Source organism: Manacus vitellinus, unplaced genomic scaffold (assembly GCF_001715985.3).
Source record: "Manacus vitellinus isolate BGI_N305 unplaced genomic scaffold, ASM171598v3 scaffold_18_pilon, whole genome shotgun sequence".
In the NCBI taxonomy this organism is placed as follows: domain Eukaryota; kingdom Metazoa; phylum Chordata; class Aves; order Passeriformes; family Pipridae; genus Manacus; species Manacus vitellinus.
In genome coordinates this window covers 1,564,183-1,591,739 of record NW_021939324.1, presented here as the reverse complement: position 1 = coordinate 1,591,739, position 27,557 = coordinate 1,564,183, and the positions used below count along the sequence as shown (strand labels likewise).

At 40.2% G+C, this 27,557-nt stretch overlaps 1 protein-coding gene across 2 annotated transcripts; it reads left to right on the top strand.

Annotated features, from left to right (window-relative positions):
- The first annotated feature begins 1,821 nt into the window (after nucleotides 1-1,821).
- On the top strand, nucleotides 1,822-26,467 carry DAB2 (DAB adaptor protein 2). Of its 2 annotated transcripts, none has more exons than XM_008921686.3 (15): nucleotides 1,822-2,014; nucleotides 13,742-13,870; nucleotides 15,019-15,158; nucleotides 15,880-15,978; nucleotides 16,272-16,403; nucleotides 18,368-18,448; nucleotides 18,693-18,716; nucleotides 18,985-19,023; nucleotides 19,204-19,266; nucleotides 20,044-20,670; nucleotides 21,517-21,655; nucleotides 22,248-22,778; nucleotides 23,290-23,381; nucleotides 24,182-24,246; nucleotides 24,998-26,467. In XM_008921686.3, exons 2-14 carry the CDS (start codon nucleotides 13,768-13,770, stop codon nucleotides 24,239-24,241), a joined length of 2,130 nt encoding a protein of 709 aa, XP_008919934.1. In that variant the 5' UTR covers nucleotides 1,822-2,014; nucleotides 13,742-13,767; the 3' UTR covers nucleotides 24,242-24,246; nucleotides 24,998-26,467. The 2 variants fall into 2 exon arrangements, with proteins under 2 accessions (XP_008919934.1, XP_017925888.1); XM_018070399.2 differs by having other exon boundaries at nucleotides 22,248-22,816.
- The last annotated feature ends 1,090 nt before the right edge of the window (nucleotides 26,468-27,557 follow it).

Sequence of the window (27,557 nt, the reverse complement as noted above, 5' to 3'; positions counted from 1 at the left end):
TCCTTCAAGCCTTGAGATTTTTTATTTTCTAAGAAAACTTTAATTTTCAAGTTAGTTATGAAATACTTTTCAGTAAAAAAAGTTTTCCTGTGAGGTTCTTAATGATGTCCTAACTGTGGGTACACAGTGAAGGACCTCTTGCTATTTCTGTAGTAGATGTAATTTCATTGCTCTTCAAAAGGGTTCTTGAAAAGCATTTTCATCTCTTCCATATTCAACAACAAATAGTATGAATCATATTTGTAATCATTAGTTAAACTAGTGAAGGTTATTTCAGTGAAATGCGCCTGGGGATTGCGTTGGGCAAAGCACAAACGATAATCCTGCTTATGCCAGTATCAGGCTGGACTGTTTCATAGAAGTTGCTTTGTTACTGCACCATGTTTAAACTAGTCACAACGTCATCTTTCATGTGAGGCAGTCTGTGTGACTCCCGTAAAGCACGCTGAGCAAAGTATTATTCTTTAAAATACACACTGCCCCAGGACCACAAAACTCCAGTCCTGCTGTGGGTGTTTAGCACAAGTTGTTCAAAACAATGTACAGTGGAGTGCAAGCTGTACAAAACCAACATTGTTAAACATGAACATGACTGCGTCCCAAGGAATTCAGATCTAATCCTGCAAATACCGATGTGTGTGTAGCCAGCAACCTGTTAATTTTAGCAAATGCCTCCTTACTTACGCGGCATGCACTTCCTACCGTGAACACTAGGCTAGTACATAAAAACACGTCCCTCGTGTCCTTTTTGGTTAAAATAAGCACTTCTCAAATGAAAGACAGATACAGGCAAGTGAGACACAACTACTATCTTTTCATCACCTCAGGTACAGGGAGGAATAGCACACTTCTGTTATTCATAAAAAATGATAGATACCATGCCTTATCTAGGAAAGTGGAGTATCACTTAGGAGCTTTGGATGAGGATGATTGCCAAATGCATTCACCAGTTTTGAACCCCAAACTACTCGGTGGTAAAATAATTCTGTGTTAAATATTTCCTCTTTTGAAAAACTTCAAAATACCTATCAAATGTATTCAACCTGCAGAAAAATGAATATTGCAATATAGGGAAATGTCATAATTTTAAACAGAAATATTTTACACTGTTCTGAGAAAATAAATTTAAAGTTAAATTTACAGTCTTGAGAACGAAAAAAAAAAAGAAAGTTCTGCTACAAGGACAAAAATGTGATTTTTTTACCAGAGTGTCTTTCATACAAGTTGGAAAGCAACTGTACTGCTCTGGGAAACAAAATATGATACATGTTGAAATAAAGATGAGTGAGAAGTACAAAGCTCAGGTCTGGATGTGACCCGCAAACTGAATTGCACTGACCCAATATTTCAGTTCGGTTAGCCACAGATTCGGGGATGATGGAGGAGGGAGAGGGTGGTATTTTGGTTTTGTGGGTGTCAGAGAAAAAAAATGGGGGGAGAAAAAGGGAAAAAAAAAAAAAAAAAAGAAAAGCGCTGTTGGTTTGGGCTTTGAATTTTTAGCACCATCACCGCATCCACGTTCGTGAAGGGGACCCGTTTTCTAGAAAAGCGTGCTGGGCCCATTGCTGCCTGAGAAGGACAAGTACCTGTGCCCTGCAAATTGTGGGTGTCACAGGATTCCCTGACACCGCGGAGTCCACCGTTTTCCCACTGCACCCTGCTTCCCTCCCCGCGTGTCCCTCCTGGGGCTCCCGCCCCTCCGTGCCGGGGTTGTGCGGGCCCCGCTGCCTCCCTCTCCCGCAGCAGGGGCAGGAGCCGGCGGCTCGCAAGGAGTTAATGTTGTGAGAACCGACACGTTGAGGGGGAGTAGCCAAGACCAAGCAGCAAAAACATCATAGCGCATTCCTGGGTAGTCCTCAGCTGCCAGCATCTGATTAAAACCATATCGCTCGCTGTGAGTGGCTAACTAATCTGAAGGCGATAGTGCAACAGAATATTTAACCAGGCCCGCGGTCCCAGTCAGGCTACCGGCTACGGTCACTGGATCATGCTCGGAGCGGCACGGATCTAACCCGTAAGAAGCTTTGTGAGCTGGGCTCGGCTCTAGCACAGCCCGGGGAGGCAGAGGGAGGGGAAGAGGGGGGGTGTTGAGAGGGAGAAGGAGCTGTCACAGGGGAAAGAGGGGGCACAGCTTTTCCCAGGAGGACGTGACAGCTGGCGGCTGTGGTAGGGCGGGGATGATACCCTGAGGGGTGAGCGCTAACATGGATGAGGCGCCGGAGGGGCTGCGTGCGGCCGGGCCGGGGCTCGGTTCATCCCCGCTCGCTGCCCGCATCCCGCATCTCCCGCAGGAAGAGGCGCCGGAGGACTCCGCTGCCGGAGAGGCGGCGGCAATGGGGCTGCCCCAGTCTCGGCCCCACTGAGGGTCCGGGGCTGCGCGGGAACGTGTCCCGGCCGAGGCGGGGTGGAAACCGCACGTATCGTGCTCCCGGCTCCGGCAGGACTGGCGGCTGGGGGGAGGCAGGAGCGCAAAGCAAAATAAACGTGCAGTTTCGGTTCTGTGTGTAGAGAAGGAGGAGGATTCAAATCATTAAATATAGTAAAAATTAAATGTATAAACACTAAATTTCACATAAACACCTTTTATGAAAGAATCTCTCTAGCAGCAGAGATTAGCACAGGATGCTGTGAATATAGAATTAGGTTTTGTTTTGGTTTTGCATGGAGTGTCTTTGGTGCGCACCCTCTGTCTGCTGATGAATTTCAGGATGCTACTTCTGCCTATGGTAAATGGGTATAGCTATAGATGTCGTGGATTATCTAGAATGAATCTTCTACCTGGACTGAGAAACTGACTTCTCAGGTGGTGTGCCATGAAGTTAATCATATGGTGGCACTTAAATTGGTGTAGTGTCTGTGCACCGGGTGATGGGATTAATGCAAGTGTTGCTAATACAGCTCATCTTCAGCTGGGTGTCCCTGTAGCAGAGCTTTTACCCCACAGAAAAGTTGAGTCTGATTACCTGAACACTTAGTAGGAAAGCATGCAAATCCACTGGTAAGGTAGGATTAACTTGGTTTTTCTCTTCTTCTTTTGTGAATGGGAAATTGTTTAAATCTTCTCTTAATGAAGCTAGTTTGCCTTAAAAGGCTATATTTTTGCTTCAGAAGTCTTCTAAAAGGCTGCCCAAAATGAACCAAATCTGAGAGCATGCAGGTTTAGATTTACCCACTATATGCTAAAGAATGGGCATAAGCATGCTTGGGGATGGCAACACCTGTGTAAGTTGACAAAATAGAGATGCAGATTCAATTACAGAAAATTAATTATGAAGCTGTGTATTCCAGTTGGCTGTGAAGTCTTACCAGGCGATGTTAAATTGAAAATATGTCATTGTGTCTGGTAGTGACCTGCTCTGCAGTTATAATGCTAGTGATAGTCCTGTGACTTATGGTACTTCTCATCTCTTGTGCTCTTACATTAAACAAAGCTGTTGGATGAGCACCAGGGGTTGTGCTCAGAACTGTGGGTTGGAAGGATGGGCCAAATGCCAAAAATCTGGCATCAGTTTCTTTTTGCGAAGGTAGAGATGACTGTCAATCTAACATAGGCTTTCTGCTACATTGTTAAGAATTTCTATCAAACTGCAGTACACAATTCACTTGTTCTGAGTAGAGTATTGCTCATCAAAGTACCTGCATAACACTGCAGACCAGTAGCTGCTATGGATATACTTTTATAATTCTTACTTAAGGTCTTTATTTCACAAGCAGATATAAAAAGAAACAGTCTAAGTATAATATATGCAAAGGGTAGATTTTTTGTCTCTGAGGGAAAGCAAATAAATGCAATTAGTGTCAAGGAAGGATGACTCAAGGGCTAATGCTTAAAGAATTAAAGGATGTTTAGAATAAAAACTATAGCTTGAGATACGAAGTAATGAAAGTGCACAATATACAGTGGTCATTGAGTGTTGTTGCCAAACACATAGATTTTTCTCTCCCGTTGATGCTTTCCTTTCCTGGTAAACTTTATACTGCTAGGACATTTGTGTGACCTGCTAGATTAACCCAGTCCTTGGGAATGCCTGTGGACTTTATTCAGCAAGGCTAGCAATATTCTGAGTACTACAGAAGCATGAATTTGCTTGTACAATGAGGCAGTAAATTCCACATCCAGAGAAAGCTTCTTCTAGAAACAATGCTGATGGTGCAGATTCTGCTTACTGGATAGACTCTGACAAAATAAATTAAGAGATAGCATGGATGTAAGTTGTAATCTGCAAGAATTTTGGAGAAAAATCTTAGATCTTGCATGTAGACTAATGGATTGTTAGTAGAATCATGATGCTGCCACAGGAGATGGATGGGGGAGATGCTAAGAGGTCTTAGTGAGCTTCTGCTCTGAAACACAACCAGACATAAACTACTACTCCACAGCCTCAGCATGGACTCCACAGAAGCAGAACTTGAGGTTGTGTTAGGAAGATCAAATAGGATAAGGTATCTACGTATCGTAAGCGACAAGACAAACTGACTTTAGAAACCTTATTTTGAGCATTTGGGTTCAAGGGTCTCAGGGCTATAAAGAAGTTGGATGAAGCACAGTGGAAGGTCTAGTCAATAAACAAGAGGTACCAGTTTCAACAGGATTACCTTGTTTACACAAACTGGGCAGCTGAGTGCTGAACAAAGCATCTTCTCCCAGCTAGCGCTTCTCAGCCCTGATTGATGGGGACATAGACCATTCTAGTCTCCCTCACCTGAAAGACTTGTCTTGCATATGCTCTGGAGTGCTTGACGATGAAGTGTCTCAGCTGAAATGCCTTGCAGATCTTTAATCCCAAATACCTGCAGGAATTTTTAATTAGTTTTGAAAGTTTTTCATACAGCTTCATAGCTGGTGTATGTACACTTAAATCTCAAAGTTCAGACATTACAGGGCCAGTTAAGGACAGATTACTGGCCTTAAAGCTGAATTTCCTGCTGCTCTGTCAGTTCATGTTGCATCCTGAAGCAATAAAATGAGAGGTGAAATACTTGATGAGGATTATCTCTTCAACAGAGCAAGTAAGCCTATGGGTGAAATTTTCTTCCTGGGAAGGGACAAGAGTACTTGGGAGCACTAAGGATGTAGTGCTAGTATTGTAACTTGTGTTTCTACCTTATAGATCTCTTCTGTGTTTTCTCAGAACTTGGTTGTTTGTGCTTTGGGGGAAGGCACGAAGGTCACTCTATGAGTAAGGACTAGTTTTCTAGTAGCTTGAATCATAGATCTGTCTGCAAACAACATCTAACCTGTTTGATGGAAGGCAAACTCTTGATCTGACACTTGTTCTTCCATGTTTCTCATGAATGGGGCATTCCTATAACATGCTTTCAAGATCATCATAGAGATGTGAAATTAGAGAAATCCTGGTCAGGATTACTTTATAGGCTGGTTTTAGGAGCAGTAATGTCACTTCTAATAAAGTACTTCTTCTAACATCTATTGTAAGTATGTGTAACTACAATTACCAATAGGGAAACTTACCGCAGAACAGTCATCTGTGAAACTTTACTAGCTGTTTAGTAGGACATCTACTGAAGAAGCTGCAGTGGAGCTCTGAAAATCCTGAGTAATCCTTTCTAATGTCTGATATAAATCTTTCTGTACCACCCTTTTAGATCGGAGTCTTGATTAGTCATTCATTGCCTTTCTTTCTGCATATACAAAGGAGAGCTGATGGCCTTTGTAATGACTAACCTTGAAGGCAAGAGTAACCCCTATACTAAGCAGTATGCTTCATAATACCTAACAGGGCTGAAACTGCTGTAGAAGAGCCTATCCTCATTAGGTGCAAGCGGAATTTTCATCAGTCTTCTCATAACACATAATGAACATAATTTGCATCTCTTACAAGAGGCAGCATGGAGTGACTCTTGTGACAGTTACTGTTACTACAATTTATGGAATGAGAGGTACACTCTCTGAGGGCTAGGTGGAGTGTTTTTCAAATACTGCTGAAATGAATATTTAATGATGGGCTTCTTATAGAATAATCAGGCTGGGTAGCAAACTGCAGCACTCAATGGTGTGGCCATGACCACCTAGTTTTAGGTTGCGTGAATACAAGAATAACACAGGAAAATCCTATTTGTCATACAGATACATTTATGAACAGGTAAGAAAACACAGTTCAGCATAAACTGTGCAGAACATATGTAATCTGTCTCAGTACAGCTTGCACACACCCAGACTGTGAAGGGGGATAACTGTGCCAGCGGTGGACAGTTAACAGCATGCAGCTGAAATAACCTATGATAACATCTTCAATATGTGTCAAGTTCCTGCTCTGAGAAGGAGGGGTGAAAAGCATGGCTGTTGGCAAGAGTCCTTTACTATACTAACTAACAAGAAGATCAGAAACAGGCCTTCCAGGCAGGAGGGCCTTAGAAGTGCAGTTGGAAATGAAGTGTTTGATTTGTTGTCCAGTTCAAACTCAGTTGCATCTGAGTAAACACTAGCTGCCTTGAATAACAACTTCTTTGCTTCCAGGTTGTTTGGTATCTTCAGTGAGTCTCAACAAGGAGTATTGATAGAAGATTGAGCTGTAGGCACTGCAGCTACATGGCTTGAGATTCCTCATTCTGTGGGTAGTCAGGTGATACTTTCTTTAGCCATGGCTAGAACAGACTGATGAGCTCTGGCTCAGGTGCACTGATTTATGAGGCTTCAAAACAGGGAATTGGAAAGAATGGTATAGAAGGGTGGCCCCTTAGCATATTGTAAAACATTCTGCCTTTCTGTAAGACTTATAGGAAGAAAACTTTTGTGGATAATACCAGTATATAATTTAATAATAATCTGTGTTACCAAATTAATCACTCTCTATCAAGAAAAGGTATACTGGGATACCTGTCAATTTCTTTCTAAAGGAAGGATCTGGAGTTGAGATGCTGTTATTGCTCATACTAAAAGTGAAGGGGGTCCTTAATCCAAAAAATTAATAGGTTGGAATGCTAGACAGTGAACAGAGATTGGAAAGGTTGGTATCAAGACTCATCGCAAGATGCTGTCTTATTCCTGGAACAACTCGTAATTTGAGATGGTCTAGCTAGATGACTAGACACTACCTTTGGACGCTGAACTTTTTGGCTGAAAAATAACTCAGATTATGACAGTGCTAGTTTCCTTCATCTTGACATCAAGTCTTCAGGGAACCAGGTAGTACTAGCTCATTAAATGCTTTTCACTTGCTAATTTATATTGTTCTAAATTTTTCATCAGCTACAGCTTATTTAAACTGGTCAATACTTCCCCTGAGCCCCCTGTTTTAATATTCCTGCAACAGTTGTATTTACTCCCATGACAAGTGGAAATAAAATCCAAAATAGAGCTACTGTGTTAGCTGGGTTGAGAATTGATTATCTTATCAAAAATCATGTGCTTAAAAGCATAGTAGAATGACAGAAAGTACCAGTCCAGTTGCACCACTTGAACTAAGCAACCTGTTCAGTTCCAGCTGCTAACTTAGTGATATTCTCTTGGCTGTGATTCAAGTGTGCAGAAAACACTTCCGGGAACTAAGTTTAAATCTCTGCATTCTTGCTAAAAACCAAAGAGCTCAGAATAGACTTATGCAGTGATGTGATGAGAACAGACTGTTCTGTTCAACTGATGAAACAGCAGTTGGCAAGTTGGCTGAATGGTAAAATGTCTGTGTAGCTTCACAGACATGATCCTGCACCAGCAATGGTACATCTGTAGCTGACATGACTAATTAGTGTACTAAGTCTTTATCAGCTTTGCACTTGGTAATAGGAAAGGGAGCAGAATGAAAGAGGTATTCCCTAATGTGTCCAAGATCATACTTCTGTCTTACCAAGCAGATGAATGCCACCCTTCCCTGTTTCTCATTACTGGTTGTATGTGATGAAGACGGATGGACTATGTTCTGTATCCTGCAATATGTAAGTACTGTTGTAGCTTATTTCAAACAGGTATTCCTGTTGACAGAGGAAGTCCTTAGCAAAAGTCTGCCTTTACACCTCAGCAAAGCGTCAGTGCGCTCTTTTAGGTAAGAAGACAGGGCATAAAGCAAGTTGCACAAAAGATGTTCCCTAAAATAAAATCCTGCTATTCTACTATATTTGTCCAGCAGGTGAGTGCCTAACTTAACTGATATCAAGCAAATTATCTCAGCCATAAATCATGTTTCTACCTACCTACAGCCTAAATAGGACAGTTAAACAGGCTCTTTGAACCGAGGGATGGGTGCATTGCTAATCTAGACCTTACTGAATTGTGGGAATGACAGATAGCTTCGCTTGCCAGGCAGTGAAGTTCAATATCCTTTTCATTATCTCTCTTACAAGACTAACCACAGGACCTTGGGTTAGCCTCTGCAGTGTAAGAACCTGTATTCAGTCACCTTTCTCGCAAGTAATGCTGCTCTTGCATTCCAGACATGAAAAAAACTGGAGGGAAACAGTTCCCAAGCTGTCTGTAAACTTACTTCTACCACTAGCCTTCAAGAAGGTACTTTTTATGTGTAAGTGTGAACATGTCAGATATAACCCACCTGTAGATAAGCCTGTTACTTCTCCTGTATATTAGTTGTTGGGTGTGCTGGTTCCTAAGAGAAAAATTTGATTGTTGTAGTAGAGAAAACAGAGTAATGGTAGTGCTTGCATCAGAACAAACATCTGGAATTTTCCATCAAAATCACTATAATCTCTTGTCACATTACAGAACATTTATTTAACTTGAACTCTTTACACACTGTCAGATACTAGAGCAATGGGTGTTCTAGTAATGAAACAAAACATTTAAGATTATATTTTGACTCCTCAGGATGAATGACCCTGTTTAGAAAGCAAAAGTCAGATTAGCACATTAATGTTTTTGATTTAATAATGCATGCCTAGTGCTTCTCAAGGCTAGTTGGGGTACTATCATTGCAGCAGGAACTAGGCAGAAAATATAGCAGTTGGGAAGTTGTTAGATGCAAATGTCAGTCACTCATACTGGAGCTCTACATAAATACACTGTTATACTTCTAACATGGGGAGAACTCTGCCAGTCAAAATGGTCCATTATTAGTAAATTATCTGGCTTTACATCTTTGACTCTTGCTAGTCATTTTATGTACTGCTGTGTAGCCTTTAGTCTGTTTTCTTAGACTGAAAACTAAAGTTTTGAATTTGCTCAAGTGGAAAGCTTGTCTATATGTCTTCTGAAAATGGGTTTACTGAAATGAGTTTACTATTTATTGAAAACAGGTTTACTTGATGGCTAGAGATATTTCTAAGAATACCTTGTGAAGGTCCTGATACAACCTTCTAACAAGAAGAACTTAACTAACCCTCCAAGAGTGCATGGGGGAGGGAACAACCTGCCTCAGAATCATGTTCAGCACTTGAACTATTGCTGTGCTTCCTCTTAGTACTTCATTCTAACAGGCTGTATCGCACTTGGCAGTAAAAGCTTTTCTTGTCCTCTCCTGGCCTTGCAGATTCTGATTTGAGGTTAATATTTACATGCAATAACTCTTTAAGCTGAATCATGTACTTGCAGGGACAAAGAAGGAGCACAAGCTGTGAAAAGGACAAAGTATGAGCAGATGTTTAGCTTATCTGGCTCTGACTTTTTAGGTGTCCCTAACCTCTTCTCAGATAATCTCTCATCAACATTGAGACATTTGTCTTTGTCTGCTGAGGGGAAAAAATCCTGTCTGTTGAGGTTACTGTTCAGTCCTTACTCCCATGACAGACTACAGCCATAATTAAGATTCTCAATTCCCTTGTGCACAGGACAAAAACATAATCATTAAGGGTATCCACAGTGTTTGCCACCCCTTGCTCAAATAGAGGATATCGGTAAAAGCATCACTAAGGGAAACTAAATGTTGCTCAACAAAATTGTTTGGCATGTTCTTCCAAGTCTTGCTAAGAAACAGGTATTTCAAGGATGACTTGTCATTTCTTACAGCTCTCCCTGTAGAGAGTTCAAAGAAAACACCAAAAGCACGGTATGCCAAAAGTCATAAGACCAGGCTTTCCTAAGGTAGACGTGTGGAAATGAAGTACAGTGCTTGAATTGAGAGTAGCCTGACTTGAGGCAGTATGTAACAGTCATGCTTCAAGCACTGTGTATTAAGGGCCTGACATGGTCTTTCCCTAAGGAGGGATCCTCTCATACTTCAAAGGAGCATCCCTGTAGGAAAGGAGGAAGATTCTACTAGTGGTCTCTTAATAAGACTTTTCTGGAGTAAACTGAAAAGTGGGTGAGAAAAATGCATATGGTGCGTACCTACTGATACAGCTGTGAGTTTGGGGCACTTCTCCCAAGGTGTAAATCTGTAGTCTTTAGGCTTTTGAAACAGTGCATTTAGCATAGTAGTTAAGATGGATCATACAGTTGCATAGTGAGTAATTAAGGTGTGATAGCAATGGACTCATCTACGTGGAGCAGATTCAAACTTCTTTAATTCAACAGTGCTGACATAGTTGCTGTGGAAATGATCTTGTTCTTTACTGTGGCAATATGTCTGAAGGCATGACTGCCCTTGGATCCTTGCATAAAAGCACATGCGTCTCTAATCTTGTTATATTTGCTGGCTGACTCTTTTGAGATGAACTCAAAATTGAAGTGTAATAGAATAATGCTTTACACGTGCAGCCGGAATAAGAAAATACTAAGAAACTGAGTACTTTGAAAGGAAGTCTCTAAGCAATAACAAAATCTACAAACAGAAGATTTTAACTTCATTTTAGTTACTTGCATGTAGAGCACACCAGAACTTCCTGTTAAGACAAACTGAAGTGTTCTTCAGATCTTGCTAAGCTTTGGCTTAGGTCTGAAGCACAGAATCCATATTTAGTTGTGATTGAGACTCCTTTATGGTCAGCAGACTAGAATACTGCTAGCTTAAGCTATGTAATGTTGCCCTCCCTATTCCAGTGAAATTTTAAGGTAAAGCCTGAGGCAGTTTTGTGCTAATCTTGTGGCTTAACTCCCATGTCACGAAGTAGGTATTTAAAATATGACCAGATATTAAGATCAGTTTTGTCTATCCTTGCATTCTTTATTTTCACTAATTCTTTTGCTCCTGAGATGATTCTCAGAGACATTGAGCTCTCCAGAGGTACAACAAATAACTGTCATGTACTGTGAACTCTCACCAGGGGAGATGAGCTGTGCCAGATCTCAAATATGAAAGTTTGTCCTGTAAACTGGTCAGAAGGCTCTCACTAATCTAAAATTGAATTTCTAACACTGAAAATGACCTTCGTAGTAAGACGAGGTATTTGCAAGGGTTCAGCCAGACTTGTGTGTAATCCTGCCTGTCTTCTTCCATCTTAGGGTATTTTGCTGTGTGGTTCTAAGTGGTCTGGCTTCCCTAGGAAGGAGGTAGATGCCAATGATGACTAGAGATGCCTAGAGCTTAAAGATGGCAGCTGCCCACCTTACAGGTGCCAAAGTAAGGTCTTGCTTGTGCATATTTGCTCCTTCCTAGGTTATTTACTTGTTAATACCTCTTAACTTTGCTTCAGCATGAGATACTGTAGTTGTGTAACACCAGAACTGGGTGTAGCTCTACTTAATTAAATTGAGGAAGCAGGATCACTGGCAGTCAGGACTCATTGCCTCAAGATTGCTGTTTCTTCTTTTCCAGCATAGAGGTGGGCAAAATATCCTGAAGCTATAACTCAGCTTCTTGACAGCAAGTCCTGGCTCTGTCTCTTCTGGGCCCTTTCCTTCTACTCTCTAAACAGTAACTTTCCAAATGGTAGTGGTTAGTTGACTACTGATCCAACCTTAACACTCTTTCCTTTATCTCTATTTCTGAAGGACTTGATAAATCTAGGGAGAGGCTCCCTATGCTTATGTCTAAAGGCCATCTCCACCCAGAACTATACTATCAGGCAAGCTAGTCTAGTTGTAGAGTAGGCTTCATTTTACCTGATTAAAATGCAGTTTTTCAGTAGGTACAATCCGTTTTAGCACTGTTGCGAGTATCCTGCAAAATCCCTGTTGGCTTTATTAAGCCCCTTGATCCTTTGTCAGAATGGGCACACAAGCCACTCTTTCAGTGATAGCATTTCTTAAATAACCATGGCTTGCTATATAAACTCTTCCTCTGACACTTATTACTACTCAGAACCACTTGAAACTTTCACAACAACACCTTTGTTCCCTTGCATCAAATGTACCCTAGCTGTGGCCAGATAAGTTGGTTACAGAGAAGAACAGGTATAGCTGACAGATCTTGGCCATATGAGTGCTTTTATCTCTGTTGATTTACTTGAGCAATGCTAAATGCAATTCACAAACTATCTGTTAAGCAGCTAGATCTAATTTTGCTTATATTAACAGCCTAAAGGCCTCTCTCCTGGTTAAATGAAAATGGAGGCTTTCAGAGTGAAATTCTCTCTTTAACATATTGGAATCTGTGTACTTCCTAGTTTAAGAATCAGTTAAGCATTGATATCCGTTACTCAGTTAGTGGCAAGCTGGGTGAGTCAGTCTGTAGCTATTGACTTAGTAGTGAATTGAGGAAGAGTGGAAGGCAGGAGTGAGAACAAAACCCTGAAAGTGAATTTCAAGTAATGCATAAAGCACCAACTGTAACTAAGGCAAATGAGAAATAGGCTGTTGAGAATAACAAACTTCTAATGCAAGATGATATACAATGCTCCAGCACTTGTATCTGCAAACACAGTGTGTCTCAAATGCTGGAGAAAAGCAGTGGCTTGATCTGTGGCTTCTTGCCTGGATATAAGGGGAATTAGAGGGTAACCCAACTACTTAATCAAATAAAAAATTTCTTGACTTCATTCATTACCCTGAAAGTCAAGAGACTAACTGAAGCCATTGCAATATCCCAGACAGAAGATTGATAGCATGGTTTCTGTAGCAGATCTGAATGTCTAGTTCTTTCTGGTTGGTATAGATGATCTTCATAACTCTACAAAGCCACTCTGGATAGTAAGTCAAAGCCAATCTGTTGGTAAGTGTGAATCAGTGCTTCAGCTGTGTAGGAACAAAACATGGTGACGGCAGATTATTTTCTAAATTTGTGTCTCAGAGGCAAAAGGGTTGCGTGGTGTAGAGTGGAGTTCTAAACATCCATAGTTTCTTGTCAACTTGCATGATTTTTTGAAAACTTGAAGGTTACTTGATTAGTGTTAAGATAAGTGTGTGTGGGGGGGTGGTTTGCGGTTTTGTTGTGTTTTTCCTGGAAGAGTCTGTCTACAACCTAAGGAAATTATTTGGTTTTACCTGTTGGGTGGTATAACCTCAGACTTCTGCTAGTTATAGAAAAATGAATAATATCTGCTTGCTTCTTTTGGGTGTTTTGGTGTCATATTCATGGATGTTTGGAACAGATCCTAGCAAATGTTTCTTGCATTCTCAAATACCCTGCTTCAGAGATGTAGCTGAAGAATAGAGTGGTGTTGAACAAGAATAGAGCAAAATATCTGAGACTCTATAAATAGCTTTAAAGGGTAAAAAAGCTAAATGTTGACAGATTAAACAGGTAGATGCAAATACAGCCTGAATACAGCCTGTTGATGTAGGTCTGTGTGATCCACTGTCTAGGTATTACTGAGGTGAGGGTTCATCACCTAGTGGCCGTAACTTCGTGATCTCTGTAGCCTGCCATGTCAAGGCTTCCTATATGATCACCATAATGCTTTCAGGTCTTAGCAAGCAAATTAAGCTAGACTGATAGGTCTAATAAGAATATTTATTCTTCAAGGTAAAATATAATGTCTGCCTTTTAATAGTTAGTTGCATTTTTTAAAACTACAGAAAACATAACTGGCCACCATTTCATCATGTCTACTGAAGCTGAAACAACTACCACCACCACCACCACCAGCCAGCCTGAACAACAGGCTCCACCAAAAGCACAATCTTCAAAGAAGGAAAAAAAGAAAGGTAAGTAATGCTTACCTCTTGAAAATCTCCTCTATTTAGTGTCCTTAATCTTTTACACTTGCCTAAACCAAGATCACTCTATCACTATAGCTAAATTCACTCTGAGGTTTCAAGCTGACTAGAACAGTGAGTAAATAAGCTAGTATAATGAACCTAACCAGAAGGTAGGCTTTTAGTTTTAAAAGTTTTTTTCTAACCTTAAGTTCTAAAGCTTTCAGTTCCATTTGTTAAATGAGTAATTTGCTGAGCCTGGAAAGTTAGCAAAAGCCCAGAGTCATGAAAGCCTCCTGGGGAGGTGACCAGACCCTGGACCATCAAGGTAGTTATTAATCTGAATCTGAACTTGACTCTTCCACTCCCTCCAGAGAGAGGAGTTTGTGCTGGACACAGATTCTAGTCCAGAGAAGCTAGAAAACTCATTCCATGAAAATTATTATAGATCAGATAATATATTTTCAATAGATTAGATCGTGCAAAGATAATTACCTCCCATAAAAATACATACCTAGGTTCACACTTAAAATATATTGGGCATACAGAGAAGAAAAGCAAGCAGTTCCTACTAGCAGGAACAGCAGAAATAACAAATTAGCTAAAATCCCAAGTGATTAGATTGACAGGAGTATCAGGACTTGTAGACAAATGATGGTACTGATAGAAAGTTCTAGTGTGGGAACTAGGAGATTGTTCTTGCACACCAAGGAGAAATCTGCCTACACCAGAACAAGGAGATAACACCTGAAGGCCTTCTTGAACATCCTGTATGGTCATGGGAAGAACCACTTCTGCTTGTTGTTCTTCCTTAACACCTGTATCTACTTGGCTGTTGCCTACAAATATTTTAGTCTTTTAAACGATGAACAGTTGTTCTGAACCTCCCAGATATTAAGCACTGGGGGCTTTGAACTGAGCCACATTCTGCAAGAGCACTGTGACCTTAAAGGAATAACCATCTTGCAGTGCACACAGGACCGAAAGAGGTAAGGATTGTTAGTCAGCTCTACTCAAGAGAATGTTTTACCATGTACTTATATGGTATATATTTTTTAAAGATCTCAAATCCACAACATAGACATATCCCTTAACAAAGATAAAAAACAACTTTAAAACAAACAAACAGACCCACTAGACCTCTTCTCTGTCTCCAGGGCCAGAAAAGACAGATGAATCTCTCCTGGCTAGATTCAAAGGTGATGGTGTAAGATACAAAGCTAAACTGATTGGCATTGATGATGTCCCAGAGGCAAGAGGAGACAAAATGAGTCAGGATTCAATGATGAAACTGAAGGTAAGGGCTTGAGCTGTCACGTAAGGAATCTGCTCCAGTTAGCTTTCAAAAGGCTAAGGTCACTTTGGCACAGTTTCAAACACAGTTTAATGGTAACATAGTAAGAACAGCGCCATCCTAGATGGATGTTACTTCTAAAGCTGTAATCCCTGTCTCAAAGGACAATGTTTCTCCTATAGCTTGGGAACACTCCTTTGGGTCTGTAGGCATCCAATGTGAATGCTAGTAGCATGGATTTGATCACAAATGGTGAGCTTGGGTTTTGGATGGGGAGAAGGGGAATGCTGTGCAATTTAACACTGACCTCGAAGCACAAATTGACATTCTGTGTCAATGGTGACACCAAGAGATACAGATAAACCAAAAAATAAATGAAACCCTACAGCAACAAAGACTATTACTTGTAGAGTATGGAACACTCACATACCTTCAAAGCAGGCCAGAAAAGCAGGTAAAGATGCTGCCACTGCAGCAGTTTTGTGAACTAAAATAAGTTTTAAAGCTCTAAAATGCTTATAAAGGAGACTAGTTCTGAGTATCACTTCAAACCTATGCAGGCATATGTTGCATGAGGAATGCTGTTCTAACTCTACAGTTGCATGGGAATAACTGAATTAGCACTAATAAGGTCACAGCCATAGGCCCATGAGGAATACAAGGGAACAAGTTAAAGCTCCATCTACAGAAGTCTCATCGGTATTTTGATACTCATCCTCTTTAGGGAATGGCAGTGGCAGCTCGTTCCCAGGGTCAACACAAACAGAAGATCTGGGTAAACATCTCCCTCTCTGGTATCAAGATAATAGATGAGAAAACTGGGGTAAGATATAACACATTTTCTTAATGTGATTCTTAAAACAAGTGAGATACTTGGAAGTTAGACCAATCTGAACTAGATTCCTTAGTGACACTGTGCCCCACTTCCACATATAAAAATTGGCTTGCAAAGTGGGTTGTAATGCTAAAACCTCCTGCCAGAAAGAAAGCTACATCCTATTGTGGTTAGTTAAAGGGTGGGAAATCTGGGACTTGAACTGAAGCCTTTTGACAGAGAATAGCAGCTGTTGTATCTCCTGCAATTTAAACCAATAGTTATTTCTTTCCCAATTCTAGGTTATAGAGCATGAGCATCCAGTAAACAAAATCTCCTTTATTGCTCGGGATGTAACAGACAATCGTGCCTTTGGTTATATATGTGGAGGAGAAGGCCAGCATCAATTTTTTGCCATAAAAACAGCACAGCAGGTATGGATCAGACACCCTCTTCCATTTGCTATGAAAAATGGTATTGTGTAAACATTTAATATGTGATAAGGGCGTAGTGTTTTGCTGGTAATCCTACAAAATTCCTATGGGGAATACCAGCACAGATGGGGAGGAGGACCATAGGAATTGATTGTATCATCACCGGCTTCTGTCTTGTACAGCTTCTTTTTAGTCCAAAATAAAAATGCTCAAGTAGTCTTGCTTACCCTGACTAACAATGCTTAATATGTCCATGTACCATGCAAGTCATTAGTGAGATGAACAGAGCCATTATCATGGGCATCTCTCAGTGAGAATGTGAATTCTTGAGTAAAAGAGACATAGCTTCAATCAGAATTAACAGGAATATAGAACTGCACTAGTCTAGCTCTTGTAGTGCTTTGTCTTGTGCAGAGAAATCACTTACTCAATGGCAAGAGTGATTCTGCGGCCAGTGAATGGCAGGCCTGGTCCTCCTAGAGTTGCATCCGTGAGGGATTCAGATCCTTCTGTGATAGGTTCCTCCCATGCAAAATTCCTGTGTGCAAGGTTTCTCTTGAAAGAAGAGTAGGAGATTCTGTACATAAAGAGTAGTGCAGACAAGCTACTTAAATACTCCTGAGAATCATGTAATATCATAAACAACCTGAGGTTAGGCATCTATTGTTTATTAGCTTGTCATTATATTGTTTTTATAACAGTCACTATAATGATGAATCAAGACTTCAAAGCTAGAAATTTCTTTTACGCATCCCTGCCTGCCCTCCTGGAGAACCTGTTGGCAGCTTCAGACCCACTATAGGTGGGACTGAGTGGCTCTTTTCTGTAGCATGTTATTATTTCACTAGCAAATATAGAAGACCCTCTCCTAAGCCTGTTTCATTAGTTTATAAATGTTCTGTGTTGTACTGGTTTCACTGGAATTGTAGATTAAGTACAAAAGCCTTTTGTATGTACTCTGTAGTCTATTCCCTTATTTCATCATGGCATGCTGCTTACCAGCCTCTAAGCTCAGTCAACCTGTAGACAGCTCTCAACTTGCTTCTAGTTGTTTTTGACACAAGCTTTTCTAGCTGAGAAGGGCTTCTGGAGCTCTAGTCTGCTGCAGCTGTACTCTTTGTTAAAGCTGATAACTTTTTAGATAGCTCTTCCTGCAGTTGCATGTCTAAAACCCTTGATTTAGGAGAGGATGATGTGCAGATGTAAACAGTGAGATCTGTTCAATGGATTCTCTGCTTCAGCCAGTGGTAGTGGCTGAAGAGGGGGACCTGTCCTACTGTAGATGTTGACACAGCTGCTGCATACCTAAAGCAAAAGTTCCAAAGCAGTACAGCTGAACCTGCCACCCTCTCAGCAACAACATTCTTATTAATGGATGTGCAGGAAAATCCATACTTTCTAACTCACATTAAACTGTCATCATGACACAGATCCCATTTAAAGCTGGTCTCGGCTTTACACATTTGAGGTGACAATAATCTTGCCTTATGCTGACCTTGCTCATTTGCTATTTGTATGCTTTTTTAAAATAAATGTAGTGTTATCTGTAGAACCTTTCTCTAGATTCAGTGCTAGAGTTTGTAAAAAAAAGACAAGTGCAAAATGTTTTTCCTCTCAGGAGACTGCCAGAAGACTTGGATAAATTTTTGCATTTCTAGGACTTGCCATGAACTTTTGAAGTATTGCACTCCAAGCTTTTTAGCAAAAACATAGCAGGCTTAGCACAAATACAGCCACTTTTCTTGTGGAGTTAACAACTGTTCTAAACTGATTGTACTCCATTTCCCTTAGATTCTGCATAAACTCTCTTGTATAAAGACTAAAGAGGCCTTTAAACTCTTGGTTTTCCTGCTATCTCAACATAACTCTTGCATCATTTAGGAAAGTTTGACTTGCAGCACAGATTTATTCAGTAGAAGTACAGGGGAAAGTAGTACATGGCCTAAAATCTACATTTTTTTCAGGCTGAGCCTCTAGTTGTTGATCTTAAGGATCTCTTCCAACTAATATATAATATGAAGAAGAAAGAAGAAGAAAATAAAAAGGTGAGTAAAAATATAGCACTGGCATTACTCTGAATAGAAATAAAACTTTCTTCAATTTTTCTGAGTTTTGGGCTCTTCTAAGATTTGACACTGAGGTCTGTCTAAACCCAGGAATACTTGAATTTATTCGTTGCTAGTTGTGCCAGCAGTCTGATTACCTGGGTTTGGTAACCTCCTCCAAAGTGAGAGACTTTTGGTATTCTACATGATATCTTGGTACTAAAAACCTTCTTTTTTTCTTTAGAGTGAAGAAGCAAGTAAGACTGAGGTAAGTCACTCCAACTCAGCCTCTCTTGATTAGGTATGCTGCTACACCACAACTAGCTTTGACTTTCTTTACACTATCAGCATTACGGAGGCAATATCAGAATGCCTAATTACACTGAAATGGGACTAAAAGGGTTGTATGGAACTGAGTAGTCATCTCCTTCGTGCTTCCTCTTTCCATCACTTGCTCTTTAAAACCTGCAAGTCCTTTGCTTGGGGCTAGTTTTGATATTCTAGTTATTGCTGACACGTATATCCCTCTATTACAGAACGGTGGCGAAGCTGATCAAGCTGAAAAAATGAAACTGGTAGGTTAAATTATAGAACTTTATGCTGATGCCGTTAAGGAGTTCTTTACTGGCTGTCTCCATATTGCATGGGAAATGCAGTATTTTTAGATGCATTTACAGTAAATATGCATAATGTTTGATTCTTGCTCTTATAAGAGCTCTAACAGATACCAATTCTTTCAATATTTCTGGCCTCAGGTAGTTGACCAGATGGACTTGTTCGGGGATATGTCAACACCTCCTGATATGAGCAGTCCCACAGTAAGTAGAGTCTAGAATTACTGTCTTGGCTTTTGCTTTGAAAGCAAACTTAGTGCTAGTAATAGGTAATGTTTACTGAGACATCTCTCTAATGATCATTAGTGTATTAGGGGGTAGGGCTATAGAAGTACTCACTTACTAACTAGAGTAACTAACATTATTCTTGTAGGTCTAGCTCAGAATTTGGCCTAATTGCACAAAAGTTTGCATAAACCTTGTCATACCACAGTATGGCCCAAAAATCCTATCACTTTCAATCCTGCACTGTAAGCCACCATCAGCCATGACACAATTGGTGCTGTCAAACCAGCTATAGAGACCAAGTCTTACCCTTCTATTGCGTGCTTGGTGGAGAATTAACATATTTCACTGGCAAGTAGCTCTACAATCTTATTCTGAAATTGAGACTGCAACTTGAAGTCACACTAAGACTGTGTGATTTGACAACTCATCAAAACTAAGAACTAGAATTCAAACAGGGGTTCTTGACTCAAGTGAAATCCTAGGCATAATTAGTGCTTAATGACACTACATTCACTAGACTGAAGAACAAGTATCTGATATTTAACTATGGGATCTGTAAAAAGGTGCTTTCAGTACTGAGTTTCAGAAAGCAAGTAGCAAGGCAGCAGTGCCTGCCTGTGTGGCTTTGAATATTTACTAGTATAATTTATTGGATGCTAGAATGTCTTCTTTTGCAGCTATTTTCCTTGAGCTTTTGCACCGTGCAGCAAATCCTACGTAAAACTAACCTTATTTTTCTCTCTGAACAAATAGGAAGCTAAAGAGATTCTGTTAGTGGATCTTAATTCTGAAATTGAGACCAAACAAACTTTTGCAAAAGAGGATCTCTTCTCGAATGGCATCACAGCCTCTCTTCCACAACCAAAGGCACAGCCACCCTTCTTGCCTGAGAGTTCTTTCTCTGCCAGTCTCAGCTTCTTTCCCACACCTAATCCAGACCCTTTCAGTGATGACCCTTTCACACAACCAGACCAATCTGCACCACCTTCGTTTGATTCTCTAATACCTGATCAGAAGAAGGAAAGTCTGAGTCCCTTGACATCAGTGGGTAATGGTGCTTCAAATGGTAATGCTGACTACTTTGGTAAACAGTTTGACCAGATTTCTAATAGAACTGGCAAACGAGAAGCACTAACAAGCCAGTGGCCACTTGAGAATAAGTCTGCAGCAAGAACTCCAGATGAGGTACCAGACAGAGAACCAGATTTTAAGAAAGTCCCATCAAACCAGTTTATGAACTGTCCTTCTGAAAGATTATCTCTGCAGAATGGAGTAAAGCTGGATTCTGAAAACAATATCCATTTCATGACACATGAGTCTATAACAATTAGCCCACCACCACAGAGTACCAAACCAGGAAGAGGAAGGAGATCTGTCAAGGTGAACAATGTTCAAGTAATTTATGGTGATATGCATGCTTTTACTTGGAGAAGCTGGGTGAAGGAAGCTTTTCTTTCTTCATACTGTTTTACTGGCTAAATAGCTTCACAGCTCATCTGTTTCTTTTCTGCCTGCCACGCTTACTCAAACCTCTCTGCAGCCGTAGTACCTTTTAATATTCATGAATGCTTCATAGTACCTATGGTCACTAAATTCTATACTTTCTTCCTTAATGCTGCCATACTTCCATAAAGGTCTGGTAAGTATGCTGTTAAGCATATTGGCACTTAATATAATGCCTGAACCCTTTATGACAGCAGTATGCCCATTAACCTATGGTTTCATAACAGTGAGCTACTAGTATCAACTTACAGATCAATATACTTTCTGAGTATTTGCCTCTTGAGGGCAATCTCAATGACCTGTCCAATTAGACACAGGGTAGCTCTGGGTCAGCTTTGTTTGTCTTGTACTAAAATGATGCCAAACTCAGTTGCTGGCCTTGCCACAATTGTAGGGGTCACTGCAGACTGAGCAATAGTGTTTAAAGGGGTGGGATGCAGAGGGGAGCTTATTACGATAGCAAATAATTCAGTCATTTCAAGTCCTACTCTTCTGCTGTGACTTGTGACTACTATATATTATACCTAATTAATGCCATGTATCTCCATAGGCATGAACAAAATAGTGATGTTTGAAACTCTTATACTTGGTGTCTAAATGATACATCAAAGCTCCCTGCTCTGCTTTAGATGAAATAAAAGCTTGTAGCTCTGGGCTAGGAAGCCTTGATCGTGCTACATATGTTCTGCCATGGCATCTCACAAAAACTTTTTTTCTTCCTAGACTGCACCGAATGACTTATTTAGCCCAGACTTGTTTCTGCCAACTACAGAGAGGCTTAGCTTGAGCTCAATGCCGCAAACAGGACCTGCACTAACTAGTCCACTGGACTTCTTCACAGCACATTCATTGGCTTGTCTAGGTTAGTTTACAAAGTGAAGGTCTTGCTTCAGTCTGAGCTATCTGTTAACATCAAAACAGGGGTTCTAGTTTTTACTTTATTTCTTGTATAGAGCTGTATCCTCTAATCCTTTAATCTGGCCTAAACTATTTACTTCTGTGAATAGAGGCCTAAACTCTGAATTCTTAACTGGATTGGGGGTTTTTGCTTTAACTCTGACAGTAATTTGCTGCTTCAGGTACCCAAGGCTCAACTGAGCCAAGCAAAACTTGTAAGGCCGGGTAATATTGCTGTAGAGCCTTAATAATCATTTACACAGAAGTAACTATACGGCAAATGCACCTGTCACTTCTGTGCTAGTACTAAGTATGTTCCTCCTTCTGTTATGTCAACCTCAATTTTGTTCTTCCAGCATTGAAATGCAGCAAAGTAAAAAGTTAACCCTCTTCTCCCACCCCTACTTATCCCCAAATGGTTTGATTTGTAAGTGTAAACCAAGAGATTTTTGCAAACAGTACATGAAAATGTTTTGCTGGTACCCTCTGTGGAATTCACACTCCTGCTTGTCGTCTTCAGATGATTGAATTTTTGTGTAACAACAATCTCCCCCCAGGTGGCTTGCCAGTAAATTCATCAGCATGGACTACACAGACACCTTCCTTCACTCAGACTACATCATCAGTCTTTCCTGGGTCTATGATAAGTGCTCAGTCTACAGGATTTACTCAACCACTTGCCTTCGGTACTCAAGCAGTCTCAGGCTGGAACCAATCTGCATCTTTTGGTCCAGCAGCCACTCAATCTTCTGGTCTCTGGCCACAGCCAGCACAAATCCCATCTAGTTCTTGGTCACAGCCATCCAGTGCTGCAAATCCCTTCCAGAGCGGTATGTTTGCATCTTCAACACTACCTACTCCATCACCATCTGTACTGCCCTCCCTGTCAACAACAACCAGCCCACCTCAGCCACCACCCAGAACTCCACCACTGAAGGAGCCATCCAAGAAAGAGAGTGATGCTTTCATTGCTCTGGATCCACTTGGAGATAAAGAGATGAAGGATATCAAGGAAATGTTCAAAGACTTCCAGCTGACAAAGCCACCTGCAGTACCAGCAAGGAGAGGAGAGCAGCAAAGCCTTTCAGGTGCTTCTGGAGCTTTCAGCAATTACTTTAGTTGTAAAGTAGGTATTCCTCAAGATAGTACAGATCATAATGATATGGAAGCTAGTGAGTTGTCTGCTAAAATGCCTGGTAACATTTTTACTTTTTTTTTTCCTTTTCTCCTCTTCTCATTGGGTGGCTGCTCATAGAACCAAACATTTATGTTAATGGTTAGTGAAGCAGAGGGTTGAAGGACTGTCTCTACTAACAAATTGAAGAATTGATCAACTGCACTGGCTAAACACTGTCTCCTAGTGCCTAAACTACTTGACTAGAACGAGGTGCACTTAAGTGTGTACACTGTTAGAATTTCCCTCTAGCCTAAGTTTAGTGAGTGACAAGCAGGAGTTAAAACTGTGAGGTCACTCAAAGCAAATTCAATATAAGTTTTTTTGTGTTTCTAATTATATGAATTTTGTTGTTGCTATACAAACAGAGCTGAGTACTGGCTAAAGCTGTTAAGTGATTTTAGGAGTCTCTCTGTCTTTCTTAGAACCACCAAAGCCTGTTCCTCGGCGAAGTGCGCTGCCGGCTGATGGTCTGTTTGAAAGTCAAGCTAAAAGAGATCTTTTCAGTCCCTCATCTGTAAGTAGTAAAAAAAAAAACCAGCACCACCACCACAAAAACTCACCCAGAACCTTTCTTCCTCTTAATTACAGGGGTACCTATATTTGAACACTGGCTTAGTTCTGGCTTTAGCAGCCTTACAACAAAAACATTTTGCATGTTTGAGGCTAATATGTAATCTAATAGGAAGCATTTGTTGCAAGGAGGCTAACAAAGTATTATTCCATTTGGCTTGGCTCAATAACCAGTTCCCCAAGCTGCAAGCACTAGCAGAAAGTTCTTCAGTATTGGGAGCTTCTACAAAAATATATAAAATAACGTAGCTGCAGACATATTCCACTTCAATTGTACTTACCTCTTTTTAGAGTAGACTGAGCAGTGTGGATTGTGCAACTCTCTAGCTGAACGTATGGGAGATTCCATGTTCAGTACTCCTTGGGTGAGGAAGTGGCTTCACCACATTATTCCATTTGGGACACAGCACTTGAAGCCCCTGGTGGAAATTCTGAACCAACTCCAGAATACTGACTTTAGACTTCTAGCATTAGAAAGAGATCTCAAGGTGACTCCCCTGTCTCAGCTCTAAAGGACTGTTCAGTAACCACATATGGCTTTTCTGAAAGATATTTTGTCTTTTACTGGGTTAACTGCTAAGACAGCTTAGAGCCCTCTTCTCTTGTTAAAGCAGTACAGTTAATGTCCATTTAACAGAGACTCTAAGGTATTCTTTCCAGGTGTTTGTAACCTGATAAAGCCATGCATAGTAATCTGGTGAAACCTGGAAATCCACTAACAGCTTATTTCTCTTTCCTTAAAAGGAATCTCAGAAACTACATTCTGATCCTTTTGGTGATAATTTTGGCAACCCGTTTGCATAGATCAGGTAAGTCTTCCACTAATAAAACAACTTACATCATTCTCTGAAATTGATTGAGGAAATCTTTGGTAAAGAACTGGCTAAAACTACAGTACTTTAATGGTCTCCAAAGTATGACAAATGGTCCCTGAAAGAATAAGTCTGCTAGAGTGCCTCTGCTCAGACTTGTACACAGCTGCATTTTATCTAAGGCTGGACAGCTTTACTTTCTTAGAAATAAAGACTTTTTTCTTCCACAGACTTAAATCTCAATGCCACAGTAGATCTAGATTTCCTTTCCTTGAGGAAAGTTAATGAGTAAATATGTGCTGTAGATCTCAAAGAGGCTAACTTACTATTTTCAGATATCTGTAGGAGCATGTTAGCATACATGTTAGCATTGCCCTATACATCTTCCTGAAGTTCAGTCACCTAAATAATTGCAGGTTTGGACTCCGGGTGAATCAGAGTAAAATTAGAATAAGGCTGTTATAGGCTTACTCTGATTTTAATCAAAAGCTGTTAGAAGAGCTTTTGTTACTAGAAACTAACATAATTCTAGCTTTTACACCATTGGCTAGAGAACATGTACTGTTGATCCAGCAAATCTATTACTCTTCCATACTCTGTCTTCCCCTGAAATACTGTCTAGCTTTTGACAAAAGACAAATGTTGGTATTTATTGCTTTAGTTTTGTTCTCAGTGGGTCTAAGCCAGTTTAAAGAATAAGGCTATAGCTTACAGCCATCCTAACACTAATTATTTTCCATCATGCTAGGTGTAACCAGAAAAGGACAAATGGAATAACTGGACCTCTTCTCAGCATGATTTTTCTACATGTTTCACTTTGCTGTCTGTCACTCTTGCTGCTGTTCCATGATGTCTGCAATCTAAAGCATATCCAGGGGGATTAAAGCATGAACACTCAAAGAACATGCTGTGAAGATGATAATTCAGGGCAAAGCAAATGGGGATATTGACTCACGCTGGAAACCCAAATTCATATTGGTGGATGTTAACTTTACTTTAATTCTTTGCAATCTTCTATAGAAGAGTTTAACAGCACTAAGTTGTGTCTTGTAAATATGATCATCATTTTTCTTTTATGTAGCACTTACTGTCCCAAAATATAGGAACTTAATGTACCTGGGGAAGAGGTGTTACCTTCAGCTAAGTGAATTGAATTAGTAGCTAAAACTCCACACCTTAAACAGCTAGGTCTGTTGCCTGTTATCACAGCAGCATCCAGCTGTAAAGTTGAGTGGATGCTACTCATTTCTAATTGGTGACTGGGCACATTGCTTGGTCTCTGAGCCACAAAAATTTAACTGTAGGTAGAGGAAAAGAGTCTAAAACTAGTCTATTTCACTAAAAGTAAAATTATCATTCTGCCATAAATGTTTAATAAAGGGACTGCGGGGTCTGTGACAGCACTGCTCAAGCCCTGAGTACTAGAGGCCTACACTGTAGAGTCAGATAAGCAGAAAAACTTCTTGCAGAACTTTGAGGTAGTTGTGGACACTAACAGTTGTCTTGGTGCTAATATGGCATTTTTCAGGGAGGGAAATCTACTAAGATTACTTTACTATTAAGGTGGCTTGGCAGACAAATGGAACAAGCAGGTAGGCTTCTTGCTTATGTCTCAGTGAATGTTGTTGATGTTGCTCAGTTTGAGTTGTCGCATGGTGTAGTGTAGCATGTTTCCATTATGTTAGAAAGCAAAAAGACAATAATGGCTTCACTCCATGCCTAGACTCCTTGAGAACAGGTGCACCACCTCTTGCCATTAATGTGCGGTAATACTCTTGAAAAACATGTCTTTCCTCAAGAACCTCTTTACTTACAGATTTTTAAATCAGTTAGTTACAACTGACTGTAACAGTTACATTCTTGGCCAGTGGTGATGTGTCAGAGGTTTTCTGTTAATACAAAGTATAAACTTGAAATGTTATTGTTAAATCAAATGCCTAAGCAGTTGCTGAACTGCAGAGCTAAGTCAACTTGAATACAGCCTTAGTACCCAATTCAGCCATTCACTCAATTAGTCTTTTATATAAACCTCTCTTGCACTTTCAGCAAATGGAAAAAAAAAAAAAAAAAAAAAAAAAAAAAAAAAAGGCAAAATTTTAAGTGTTTGTCTCAAACTGGAAATGTAGAAACTTATGGATGTTACATCATTATATAAAACTGTAGTATCGCAAGTGATGTTACCTAATGACATTAAACAGAAGCAACTCTTCATACCAAATGAACGTGTAGCTCTTTATTCTGTCCTCTATAGCTCTATAGCTTGTGGTGTATTTGACACTGGGAGTTCAGAGCCTGCTAAGAACTGTTCCTCACAGGTTCAAAGGCTGTCTGATGGCAGTGTCTTTCTCCAACTTCCTGCATTGGACTTGTTCAACAAATGCCATGCCACATTAAAAAATGAAATCTCCAACTGATTTAGTAAACTGTCACTAGAACCTTGTCCCATTAGCTGCTCAGCCCGAGCAGCCTGCTACTAAAGATGCTTTCTTGCTCCTTTCTTTAGGACCATGGAATCTGGGTAATTAAATTGCATTGCGTTCAGAAGTTTTATTAATTCAGCCTGTGTTATCCAACTTTGCAGAAGATCTAAACTGATGCTGGGAAAATTTAATTAGAACATGTAACTTATGTTCAAATTATATAACTCCTTTAATAGAAATGGTGATAAAAAGATAAATCCACTAGGAAGCCATTGTTTTAGACTAACTTTCTTATTTTTAATACTATTTGATGGTTAAGGGTTGAAAATAACTCATTGCGAGGGAGTTGGTGTCCAACTTGAAATATAGGTCTTAAGGGGTTTTACACAGAATCAGATTTTTAATTATTATCATTTTTTTCCTTGACCGCATGGCAACATGTAATTTAGTTCCATTAGAAATAAAAAGACAATTGGCTGTCTTAGTGTCTGTGTGAAGGAGTATGTTTACAAGCAGTTGAGTTAAAATTCTAAATCACTGTTTGCTGGTCAAGGAAAAGTTTACAGTCCTACTATGCTGGAATTTTGAAATGGCTGCCAGGATGATCACTCAGAGCTTGTTAGCAGGACCTCTTACAAGCTGACCAAAGATGCTTGCTGGTCTGCTAGCTTACTTTGAATAGCTTTTTACTCTGAATCTCTGTCTTAAAGAACCACAAACAGTGATAGCAGGTATGATGAAACAATACAGTATTACAAGTGTCTGTGTCTTGCATTCTTGCCTAACAAATGAGTTAAGTGCAACTGGACTCATGAGGCTGGACTGGAGCTGGAGCAGATTAAAGTTCCTTTAAATGAAATTGTCCCAAATCAAGGCTTGGATAGGGAA